The sequence below is a fragment of the Schistosoma haematobium genome, chromosome ZW (genome assembly GCF_000699445.3).
Source record: "Schistosoma haematobium chromosome ZW, whole genome shotgun sequence".
In the NCBI taxonomy this organism is placed as follows: Eukaryota; Metazoa; Platyhelminthes; class Trematoda; order Strigeidida; family Schistosomatidae; genus Schistosoma; species Schistosoma haematobium.
The window spans coordinates 44,415,166-44,427,919 of record NC_067195.1 but is presented as its reverse complement, the minus strand read 5'-3'; the positions used below and the strand labels follow the sequence as shown (position 1 = coordinate 44,427,919).

The 12,754-nt window shown below is 37.8% G+C and overlaps 1 protein-coding gene across 1 annotated transcript in view; it reads left to right on the top strand.

Annotated features, from left to right (window-relative positions):
* Nucleotides 1-277: 277 nt before the first annotated feature.
* The window catches only part of TRIM37 (Tripartite motif containing 37), a 49,514-nt gene continuing 37,037 nt past the window's right edge, over nt 278-12,754 (top strand). Inside the window, exons 1-6 of the mRNA XM_051211512.1 lie at nt 278-342; nt 392-552; nt 599-709; nt 750-851; nt 886-926; nt 8,611-8,781. Coding sequence (XP_051071578.1) covers nt 659-709; nt 750-851; nt 886-926; nt 8,611-8,781 — 365 coding nt within the window. The 5' untranslated portion in view covers nt 278-342; nt 392-552; nt 599-658. The remainder of the gene's footprint in view (nt 343-391; nt 553-598; nt 710-749; nt 852-885; nt 927-8,610; nt 8,782-12,754) is intronic.

Sequence of the window (12,754 nt, the reverse complement as noted above, 5' to 3'; positions counted from 1 at the left end):
AAACAAAAACGATACTCTTACTGGATACTTTAATTGAAATAAATTCAATTAAAGTGTAAATAGTAGTCCTGATACGTAATAAACGATAAAAACAATAGAATTTACTCAGCAATGAAAAATACCATTGTCCTTTTAATTAGTGCTACTTGATATTAATTGAATGTTTTCTTTTTTTTCCAAGTTAATGAGTGGTTATTATTAAGATAATGCCACAAAGTGATTTATTTTGAAATTCAGACACATATCTAACGGGACGAACAGTTTGGAATTTCTACTCAGCGTAGTTTGAATAAGTCAATTACGTTATATACACCCTCCAACCAGATGCGCTCAGTTTGTATGGTTTGTTTTTGGGATGCATTCGAGACATTACTCTTCATAATTTCTTTAGTTGCTTCTAGATAACCTCGATTTCGCGTTTGTCCATTCTTGGCCGCTATTCCATCTGTTATTACACTTATCTTATTAAAAAGCACTTCGGTTCATTGGCTCATTTCCATTTTTCTTTCAGTTATCCCACTGACGCTTATCCAACAAAAAGGCACCTTCAGGGTAAATGCAAGTCTATCACTGGCCTAACTTTCCATGCTTTTCATAGATTATATTACACAGGAAAACTCAAAGCTGCTGTTAACACTAAAGGGTTGTTTGCGTACAAATGGCACAATCTCGTAGAGACAAAAAGTTGACTGGAGCGGACACGTTTGAAGTATGGATTATTATAACGCTATGTAATTGTCCACTTTTAGAGTTTGTCTGAAGTTTTCCGCTGCTTTATATGTATGGAGAAGCTTAATAACGCTCGTTTGTGTCCACACTGTTCGAAGTTGTGTTGCTACAAGTGTATAAGAGTAAGCCCTTTTTCAATAACGCCTGAATCTGTAGAAATGGATCACAGAAACACGGTCTCAGTGCCCTCATTGCCGGTAATTTTGTGGTCATGACGTTTTTTCAAAATGTGTTTGTGTAAGGGTTTTCGATTCTTTAACTTTGATAAAAATTTCGCCGAGTTTGAGCCAGCCAGCTACAACGTAGGACCAGGCACATATATGCATCGGTCCAAGTTGCCATACCTCATTAACACAACAAGATGGACACCGGATTCATAAAAGTAGTTAATTCAGAGGTGGTAATATATAAAAGAAAGATTGAATATAAGGATATAGTACAGGAAGAAAGAATTAGTTCGTAGAAGGAAAGGTATAAAGCAATTTCAATCTCACAGTTTAAGGGAAGATAAAGAATGTATACACCGACACCATTGTGATCGATTCCCAGCCATGTCGCACAGTGTCCAACCATTGGTTACTGTAGTCGCGCGAACCCTAACCATGTAGTTTGGATCTGCCAACATGGCTTAGACTAGAAGTTAGTGACTTCCAAGACTGATGCCACGTTTTGGTTTGGCCGCCCCTAACTTTCTTCCAACCATCCCGAACATCGGTTAGCATTGCAAGTCGTGGTAATCGGTGTTCGGGCATACGTAACACGTGGTCTAACCATCTCAGTCGATGAAGATTCACAACCTCATCAACTGATTTACCATCATTCCCTAATACCCTGCGTCTAACCTCACTATTACTTACCCGGTGATCCCAGCAGACTCCAGCAATATTTCTAAGGTATCTGTGGTCAAATACTAGTAGCTTACGAGTGTCTTCTACTCTTAATGGCCATGTCTCACTGCCGTAAATTAAAACAGGACGAACTGCCGCGCAGTATACTCGTCCTTTAATTGATAGATGGATATCTCGCCTTCGCCATAGGTGACGTAAGTTGGCGAAAGCCAAACGAGCTTTTCGAATCCGTGCTGAGATTTCGTCAGACACCGACCCATTAGGTCTGATCAGACTTCCAAGATAAGTGAAGTTGTCAACGCGTTCGACTACTTCACTCCCTATCTTTAGTTCAGGTGTTGACGCAGAACAGTCCTGAAGCAGCAGCTTGCATTTAGAGGGAGAGAAGCGCATTCCAAACATCCTGGCATTGTTGATCTGTGCTATCAAAAGACTGCATTTTATCAGGGTCTTCACCAAACAGGACTATATCATCTGCGTATTCTAAGTCGATAAGTGGACCTCCTGGAAGGAGATCAATACCCGAGAATTCAGTAGACGAGAATGTTATTTCCATCAATAGGTCTATGATGAAGTTAAACAAAAATGGAGAAAGTGGATAGCCTTGACGGACACCACTTGAGGTTGCAAAAGCAGATGACAGTTCGCCATAAGCTCCTGGGTATTCAAATATCCACTTAAAAAACGCATCTTCTAATAGCTATAAAACTCTTTTGGTCAAGATAGTTTTATTAAAGCGCTTTAACATGTGAAATGCTTTTATATCACTACTAAATGTGTTTTTTTGATTGTTGAAAAACCAATAAAGTGTTACTGAACCAGTTGTATAGCTGATTTTTCACAACAGCAAAATCCAGAAGTAACACCTTGAAGATATTCACATTATAGGAATTAGTGTCTCATCAGGTCATTTATTATTTTATTTATTTATTTTAACACATAGATATTGGTACAAGGAGGCACCAAATACATATGCGCCACACAAATCTCATTCGATATTTGTGAGGGCTGTTATACTGCCAGGGTGCCCGAACCGAAGCAGGTGGTTTCCTTAAGGGGTCACTCCTCGAGCCTTCGACCTGAAGGTCTGATCCACAAGGCAGTGGAGCATCCTAAGGAGATGCAGTCCCATGGAAGCCAGTGACTAACGATTGGTTCATACGCCATTTGTTCCCGCAGGATACTGGAGCCCATGTGCACCATTGGTTTGGAATCCGGTTAAAGCGCCGGACATTCGCTTTTCGTCCTCTCATTTTCGTAAACAACACTGCCGCCACGAGAAGGCAGTGAGTAGGACTTCCGTGGCAGAGGCTATATAGGCGTGGCCATGTGAGAGCATTTCGAGAGGGAGAGCGGACTCTCCCCACTCTCAGCCATACCAGGGCATTTGGGGGCTCATCAGGTCATTAATTTTCAGAATTCTGAATACTAGTCAACACCAATTCCTAGGTTTCATCAAGCGCGTCATTTCGCTATTTAGAAAATACATCGTTATCAGGGAAACGGAAATAAGGAGATGTAACTCTGCTCAGAAGTCAGTTGCGAATATAGAGTGTCTATACGTTTGTATGTATTATTATCCATTATTTCATTTGAACACAAACATTGGTACATAGGGGCGCCAAATACATTTACGTCACAATAATAATGAGTCCAGTCAATCAGCTGCAACGTAGGATCAAGCACATATATGCATCGGTTCAAGTTGCCACACCTCATTAGCACAACAAGATGAACACCGAATTCATAGAAGTAGTCACTTCAATGATAGTAATGTATAAAAGAAAGATTGAATATAAGGATATAGTACAGGAAGAAAGAATTAGTTCGTAGAAGGAAAGGTATAAAGCAATTTCAATCTCACAGTTTAAGGGAAGATAAAGAATGTATACACCGACACCATTGTGATCGATTCCCAGCCATGTCGCACAGTGTCCAACCATTGGTTACTGTAGTCGCGCGAACCCTAACCATGTAGTTTGGATCTGCCAACATGGCTTAGACTAGAAGTTAGTGACTTCCAAGACTGATGTCACGCTTTGGTTCGACTGCCTTATCTTTCTTCCAACCGTCTCCAACACTGGTCAGCCTTACGCGTGGTGGTAGTGTCCAGGCACACGTAACACGGGGCCCAACCATCTCAGTCGATAAAGATTCACAACCTCATCAACTGATCTACCATCACTCTCTAATACTCTGTGTCTAACCTCACTATTACTTACCCGGTGATCCCAGCAGATGCCAGAAATATTTCTAAGGTATCTTCTACTCTTAATTAATGGCCATGTTTCTCTGCCGTAAAGTAGAACGGAACGAACTGCTGCGCAGTATACTCGTCCTTTTATTGATAGACGGATATCTCGCCTTCACCATAGGCGACATTTCCTCAGTGAATAAGTGAACCTCCTGGTAGGAGACCAATCCCTGGAAATTCAATCTATGAGAGCGTTATTTCCAGCAGTTGGTCTATGATGAGACTGAACAAAAATGGAGATAGTGGACAACCTTGCCGGACACCACTTGAGGTTGCAAAATCAGATGACAGTTCGCCATAAGTTCTGACTCGACTAGTAGTGTTCGAATAAAGAGCCTTCACAAGGTTTATGTACTTCCGAGGTACAACTTTTAATGACACACTGCCACAGAACCTCGATCTACAGAATCAAATGCTGCAGTGGACTTAGTAGAAATCCATTTGTTTTTCGTGACCCTTTGGTTTAAATCGTTGATAGATGTTGCTGCTGTTTCCACAGCTGTTCGCATATCTATCCAAGCAACATCTGGTTTGGCCTCGTTTTCAGAACTACCTAAGTGTGACCTCAGTTGTTCCTGGAACCTACTTTTGGTTTTTTCGTCACTCAATTCAATTCTAATGGATCTTTTTAGTGTGGCTTCTCTGCGTCCAGTGGGGCGCAAGCAGATTCATCCCCGTATTAGAGCATGGTCGGAGTCCAAGTAGGTATTCTAGAATGAGCGACAATCTTTTGTCGGGCCTCTCAAACGATGACTGATGGCAATATGGTCTATTTGAGTCCATCATTGGTTTGGTGCAAGAGGTCTCCAAGTTAGACGATGTCTCTCCTTATGCTTAAAATTAGTACTTGCTAAAACTAAACAATTGTCTGAACACATTCGCAGCTGACGGTCACCGTTATATGTTCGCCAAGCCAGAATACCAAAATACCCACTGAAATATCTATCTGTTGGGTTTAAACTACCTAGCTGGGCATTAAATTCACCTGCTACGAGCGCTATGTTTAAGTGTCTAGCTTTTTGAAGAATTCCTGTAAAAGTCATCTTTCACTTCATCCAGGTTACAGTCAGTGGGAGCATAGGCAGAAGCGACGAAAAGGCAACGACGTGTGTCCATATCCTTCCGAGTTCTTACGGAGCCGTTTAACTGAACAGTACATAGATGACTGTTATTGTGGATCTACTCCATCAGTGTTTGTTCTGCGCTCGTACTTAGTGCCATGCCTATACCTGCCAGTCCACAAGAGCTAGCCATCGGGTCTCCATATACGCGGCGGGTGTATCTCGTCGATTCTCCATTTTGGTGAGATGAGGTCAAGTGAATGACTACACTAGGATCCTGTATATGTGTTTCGAAGACACAGCATACCTCAGTGGTACGAGATTCTAGGGTTGTAACTAAGGAGGCCTGTTGACTGATTTGACATAGGGTGCTTACGTTGAAGGCTCGAATGTATAGTGTGGAGCGAGATTTCAGTAGAGATGGGACAGTGTTTTGAGCACTAGAATCGTTGGCTATGGTGACACTTGAGGAGGAGTCGAGTTTTAGTTATCATTGGTTTTTGTTAGGGCTGTGATACTGCCTGGTTCGCCTAACCGAAGCAAGTGGTATTCTTAGGGGTCACACTTCAAGCCTTTAACCTAGAGGTCTAATCCACAAGGAAGTGGAGCACTTTTAAGAAATGCAGTCTCATGATAGACGGTGATCAGCAATAGGTTCGTACATCTTTTGTTCCCTCAGGATCCTGGATACCATGCGCACCATTGATTTGGAATCAGGGTTTTCCGACTCCCCTAGGCAGACACTCTGTATCCATCAACCCGGTTTGAGCACCGAACATTCGCTATTCGCCGTTTCAATTTTGTAAACAGCATCCTCTCCGCAAGAAGGTAGTGAGTAAGATGCATGTAATATCACAGTACGACGATCACTTACTCCAGCGGTCAATATCTCCTAATTGCTTCAATATACATTTTGTATGTGGTTTTCAAATGGATAAAAATAACATTTCTTTTGAATAGTTTAATAAGCACGACACTATACTATGCCACGCAAAATCATTGTTTATATATTTCAGTCAGTAGAATTCGGGAGCACTGAAGCCAATGGATATTGTTGTTATCAGCTACTGAAGTTTTCTCCTTAGTATTATTACCTGAAGATGCCTTATATAAATGTTTGGCGCTACAATCTGTCAATGATATGATTTCAGGATATGTACGGGAGTTCTCGGATATGTCATCACAGTCCGTTGTAGGATTCATGTAAGAACAAATCGTCTATAGTCTTAAGAATTGTTTCGCGTTAATGCCTTACATTCTGGTTCAAACCACTTAAACAACACAATTAATGAATTATTTAATTACTCGTTTACCCCATAATATTATTAGTACATTGAAAATCTATTCAAAGGGATTAACCCAAGTGAATAAACTTCTGGACATATGAATATCGTGGAGTAACTTTCCTGTAAGGATGATTACATACCTTTGATTTGTACTAAAAAACAAAAATACATTTGTAGAAATAATTGGGTTCACTGGTAATCTGGCTTTAAGACAGATTTCCCAAAATTCGTTTCACAAATTTAATGGAATGACGACATCGGTTAATAGTATTTCGAATTGACTAGACTTACCAGCTTCCCTGTTGCTGATGACGAGGAAACTAGACGAAATGTGTCTTGTATTCTTTAAGCGTCGTCAGTGCTACCTGTTATACCCTAGTGAAGATCACATTACGAGTAACTTCCGAAACCTATTAATGGACTAATATTATTTATATATTCTTATGGTGTAAATATTCAGTAACTAGATTATGTATATCTATATTCCCCTTGTTATAAGCTTTATTTTGACCTATATATTATTATTGTACGATTTATTGTTCTTAAGCTATGTTCAGTTTATTGACTACTGCCTCCCACGTTCACAGCCACTTTTTGGCTTTATTGTGTATGAACGTTATTTCCTATTTTATGGTGCGTTGCGGTCTGTTTGTTTGGTATATAAACCCAGTATGTCTGAAATAAATGATTTGCGTAGTGGAGGCTGTTATTGGCATTCTGGACTCAGCTGGACGGGCTAGGCGGGCAATGGGTCAATAGGACGCTGGGCTGATCAGACTGGTCGAACGTCATTGGTTAGGTACAGTATAAGAGCGAATAAGTCGTATTTTGATTGGCGAATAGATCACGTGGTAACAAGCGGCTCATAAAGTCGCAACACTACCCCTCGATTCTGGGAAAAACATCCCAAACTGTGAAGTTCGTCATGACAGTTCATCGGAGATATCACATACAAATATCGCTATTTTAAAAATGTACTGTACTTGAAAGCGCAAACGAATGAATTAACTCTTGCTTGTTACCAGTACTAAGTAAAATTCCGTGTGTTGTCATTTGTGAACACTTCTGAGGAGTGCGAATCTATAGAGAAGAAGTCATTTGTCTTCTAAAATCTCAATACTTACTAGCTTAGCTTTTTATTCGATTCCTCATCACACCTAGTAAATGGTCACACTTGAATATACCAGTTCAATAGACTTATCGTAAAGATGACAGCAATAATTGGTAATCAAGGTTTTATAAATCATCGCTTCATGTTGACATATTATATGATGGAAACTATGCAGGGGACCTAATGATGTCTCTGAAAATACGACCAAAGTATGAATTTTCAACTTGAAATTCAAATTAACTCATTCACAAGGCACTTAGTTATGAGTTGGAGTGTAAGTGTTAAGGCCAACGATACTAACCGGTTTTCTAAACCGAAGTAGATTGAGCGGAGTTCAAACCTGAGGCTTAGTAGCTTAGTCGAACGCCTTAACTACTAGGTCATTACTCCAAATCATAGATATCAGTTAAATAATTAGTAAAACACTTTGTAGGTTATGGTTCTGACCTTATATCAGTAAAGAATCAAACTGTTCGTTATTGTTAGCGATAGGATTAGAGTATTCTTTTAGTTACTATAAGATTTCGTCTTGCTTTTTTGGATAAACTGGTTGTCGCTTATTATCTTCTTTTGCTCTAAATGGGATCGACGTAGTTCATATATAGTGTGCTTTTTTTAAAACTAGTGGCTGAATTAAATTAACCCAAGAATTATCTGTGTTTATGTAAATTTGTAGCTCCACTGTAGCATTTCTATAATTTTTATATTTAAATTAACGGCGAAACCTCGGTTTTCATTTTAAAGAGCATCAGCACAAGCTCTTCTCTTCCGTCAATGTATGCAGTTAGTTATCTGAACACAACTTGAAGTCTTCCGGATTCCTGCACAAATTCAACTTGTTGACAGTGATCACTCAAATTAGATAAATCATAATTTCACCTAAATTTATGTGGTATCTAAATATTTACTGTGCTATTCACCCCCGGGTTTATCCAATGTATGATTAAACTTTCAAACTAAGTCTTGGGTTTCTCGATAGGAAAATATATAAAACCAAATAAAAATACTTGCATCAATGAATCAACAGTTGGATTACATCCTAGCAGTGCCTTCTGTTCCCATTTGGTTGTTACTAAACTTTTGCCTAATAATGTATTTTCATTACTTGTTTATTACCACTAATACTTCCACGACCAAATCATCCAGCTCAGAGAACAAAACTCCACTAATACTTCCCTTTAGGAGAATGATATTTTGAAGATTATTCTATTTTAAATAAATATAACTTACAATCAAAATGGTAAATACTTTCCATCTTTCATATTATCCAGATGGAGAGATCGAATCTACCCCTTTCTTCCTTTTTTTTTGCAAAATCAAGGGCTTCGTTGCACATTTATGAATTAATTAATTGTCGTTGGGCTGATGAAGTTACTCAACAGTTGGATAATTTGCAATCTCAAGCTACTTCATCTAGATCTGGTAGTGGTCAAAATGACTTGCTGGGAGGAGCATCAGTTAATAATACATTATCAACATCCAGTACTGAGGTGTAAGATTATGATTATTTGTTTGTTTTTTCCTATAAATGTATCTGTTGAAGCTAGTATTAAATATGTATTATACATGTCACACTTGATTCAGTGACTAAGAAATATTTAATTATGAGATTTAGAGCTTCACATTTTCTATGTAAGGAGAAACATGTGTGGATTCATGCACGAACGATTGGCTCATAGATGATGTATTACTCAGATTGATCACATAGATATTAATTCTTGAGCAGTCCCTACTTTAAAAGTTGGTCGATGGGATTAGTATGGTTCACAATACGTTTCTGTCATTAGTTCTCGTGGTTGTCGAGAAACTTCATTTAGGTGTAAATTAACGAAGCGTTTTTTGTCTCTAAAAATAGTAAAAATTGGTGGCTTTCCAGTGTCATTTACCAAGTTGAAAAACTAGCACATATGAACCACATCGCTTGCTTTTTGACTGAACTAATTTGGGTGTCTAGGAAGAGTGTTTAATGTCGATAGTATGTCGTCGATCTCTTCTAAGCGTTTCTACTCTTCGTCGTTTATTGAACGTGTATCATAACGTGACATATTGATAAATAAAAAAATATAAAAGATGGTGGTCTCAAAATATCCTGAATTGAATATTTGGAAAAATAAACCGTTGGATGCTGACTCATCAATCTAAAGACTGCATACTCACCATAAGACCTAAAGCTTTTGGATTCGATCTATGATATGATCATGGGTGCGCAGCTGTGAGATGTTCCACACTAAAACACAACAGTTCCTAAGTCTTCGGGTTCCCATGGTTGGGTCGCTACAATCGGTTAGTGATATAAACTACTTTCAAATCGGTCAAACTTTACTATGTCGTTTCTAATATATATATATATATATCAACGTTCTTTACTTGTTTATTTTGGACAATGACTTTCTCCGTAATGGTAATAATAGGCTTTCAGTAGAAGGTGCTTTACATGCATATATGTAAAATCTGAATCTTACCATAATATTCCTCTTTCCCTCTTTGCAATCGGTATTCATAAGTTTTTCAATAATTTCTTAGACATGTCAGTTAATCTAGTATATTGTGGAGGTTAATCGAGAAATTCAGCATATTCTTTTACTAGTCTAAACAATACATCTGAAATAGCTTGATAGTATGCCTGGGCAACGTAATATTGTGAATTGCTTACTGTATCCTTATTTCCAAACTTGATAATCAACATATAGAATTCTATATCACCGCCAAGATATGTTTTTATGTTTAATTTTTCAAATTTAATTTATTCGATTATCAATCATGTCGACTGCTCACTCATTATCGATAACCCACTCGTAGGTTTTGCAACACCAGTGAAGTTTCTTTTCTATAGGGGTTTGTTTACATCATGGACTGATCTTAATTAGTCAACCATTGAAGTCAGAAAGCACTAGACTTCTCTTTCATCCTAGCATGGGACTCCTTAGCAGTGGACATCCACGACCCCACTGGGGATGGGACCCAGGGTCTTTGATAACGCATCGAGAGATTCACATTTATACTGCTTATCTGACATGCAACGGTATGCCCGTTTAATTCCAATCAATTCGAAATATTGAGCTGTCATCTATCGCCTGCTGTGGATAAATATTTCTACCCAACATGTTTGAATTTTAATGGTCATTAACCTCGAGATTTGATTGTAGCTGTCTAGTGCTTCCTGGTTTTCACTGGTTGCCTAACTAATATGTGTCCATGATAAGAATTATATTGTTTAAGTAAATTTCCATTGACTTGTCTCATAATGTCGTTCACTGATATATTCATTTGAGACTAAACATTATTTACACATGTATTTTAAATTGGACGATCCGGTAAAAAGGTTTTCGGTAACGTTTTATGGAATTCCTATCTCATGAAAACTTAAATGAACACTTATTATTATTATTATTATTATTATTATTGTTATTATTATTATTATTATTAATGTCTTTATTCAATATTATATTTTGGTACAATATAGAATTCTCAGCACAGGGAATTTCAACAAGTTTCTTATGCAAAAAGGGCTTAAAAAAACCGAAAAACTGTACAACTTTTCAAATTAGAGACATGTTAAGAATGCAGGTTATTGACTAGGTTAACTCTAACAACTTGTTCGTCACAGAGTATATTTGCTAGGTAAGGTATTATAGAACTTTTATACTTTTGCTTACGTGCATGGATTTTAATGTAATTACGTCTCGTTCTACCAGAAGATATACAAGGAGAAATATAAGAGTGAAGGGGATGGTTAATATCTGATAAAATAACACCTGCCAGGAGTTTGCATGACTTTAGATATCTATCCACAACCATATTAATTATGACCTTGAAAGATTCACCACACACCTTGCTAACTGCCTTCAGCACTCTCCGCAATACAGCAGCCTTTTCTCAAAAGCCCGGGAAAGAATAATGGAGGACAGTAAAGAATAATAGGTAATATGCAAGAATTGACAAATTGTAAGAGTAAATGTAGTCAGACGGAAAACCTTCGATAACAATAAAACGTGAGAAGACCAAGAGAGATCAGAGGAAAATGTAACACCAAGATAATTGACCTTCGACACTGTGTTTATCAAAGAGTCTCCAATGGCACAAGCATTATGAGATCTCAAAATGGTGTTTAGATGCCGTTCATGTCTCACGCTAATGTTAACAGCTTGACATTTAGACGGATTAAGTATAAGACCATTACCGTTAACCCTTCGACGACCGACTTCAAAAACTAGTCAGCAAGTTACTACTGAGCCGTTCCACTGAAACCCGTTGGTGAAAATTATGTAACACCAACATGTTATGAATTCCCACTTTTATTATTGGACATGTATAACTCCGAGAATAACCATAAAAGCCTTAAAATAGAACTAAATTACTTTCGGCCGCTCATTATTTATGCAAAGTACTGCAGAGAATTCTAAAAATCTCTTTAGACGTTTCCTTAATCTGATTAAAAAGATGCCAAATTCGTTACTAATTTTGGTAGCTTTTGGAATCCTAAGGTCACCTGTAACCTTATAAATACACTTTTTTATACCTAACCTAACCTTTAAAGTAGAAATTTCTTCATATTTCTGTATTTTTTTCTTCATGCGGGGTTCGAGTAATAAAGATTGTGCGAGTCTAAAAGCCAACATAGTAGTTAGTACTTTGAGAGTTCGGCATACCAGATTTACCAACTTCATTTGGTGCAAAAGTCATGATTGTCTGTCATAACTTGGAGAAATGTATCACTCTAAACTGATTCGCTCATAGCGGGGGGAGGGTCGCGAAGTTGTTAATTAGATTGAAATGTACTCTTAATTGAGTTAGTTGTTCTCACTACTCTCAATCACACGCTGATCACGTTGAGTGCTGCTGTTTCTCACGACGGTGTATACCGCATATAATTATTCCTTCCGTAGAAATATACGTAGATACATGTGTGAATACCTTCGTTTGCTTAAAAATCAAGTATTAAACAGTTGTTTTTCGCTTAATTTATGTCTCTTAGTTTACTTGTATTGTTCAGCCTCCTCTTTAGCTATCTGTATTTATTCAGATTTGACTCATTGTTAGTACATAGTGTTTCATTAACTATGCTTGGTTGCTCCCCATTCATTAGTCGACCTTTCGAGTCGATTCGATTATGTTGATTATGCCTTTTCAGATTACTCACTCAAAGGGAATATTCTAAATCGGTTTTTCGTATATTGTTATCTGCTTTGATAATTTGTTCTTCACTTTTCTGTCGTAGTGGATCGAGTACTTTGCTTTTCATTTTGCAACTGATGTAATTAGAGTTAGTCAACGAAGAATGATGTTCATTAATTTCCTTATTTCGGGTTCGTTCCTTGGTTTATAATTTGCATCCAGACTAACCTTTTCAGTATTTTTCTGGAAATGCTCAAAAATAATCTCCAACTTTGTCTTCCCATTTACGATCATTCTTTACCAATTACCACTTTCTCGATTCGAATTCACACTAGCTGGTATTTTGAAGT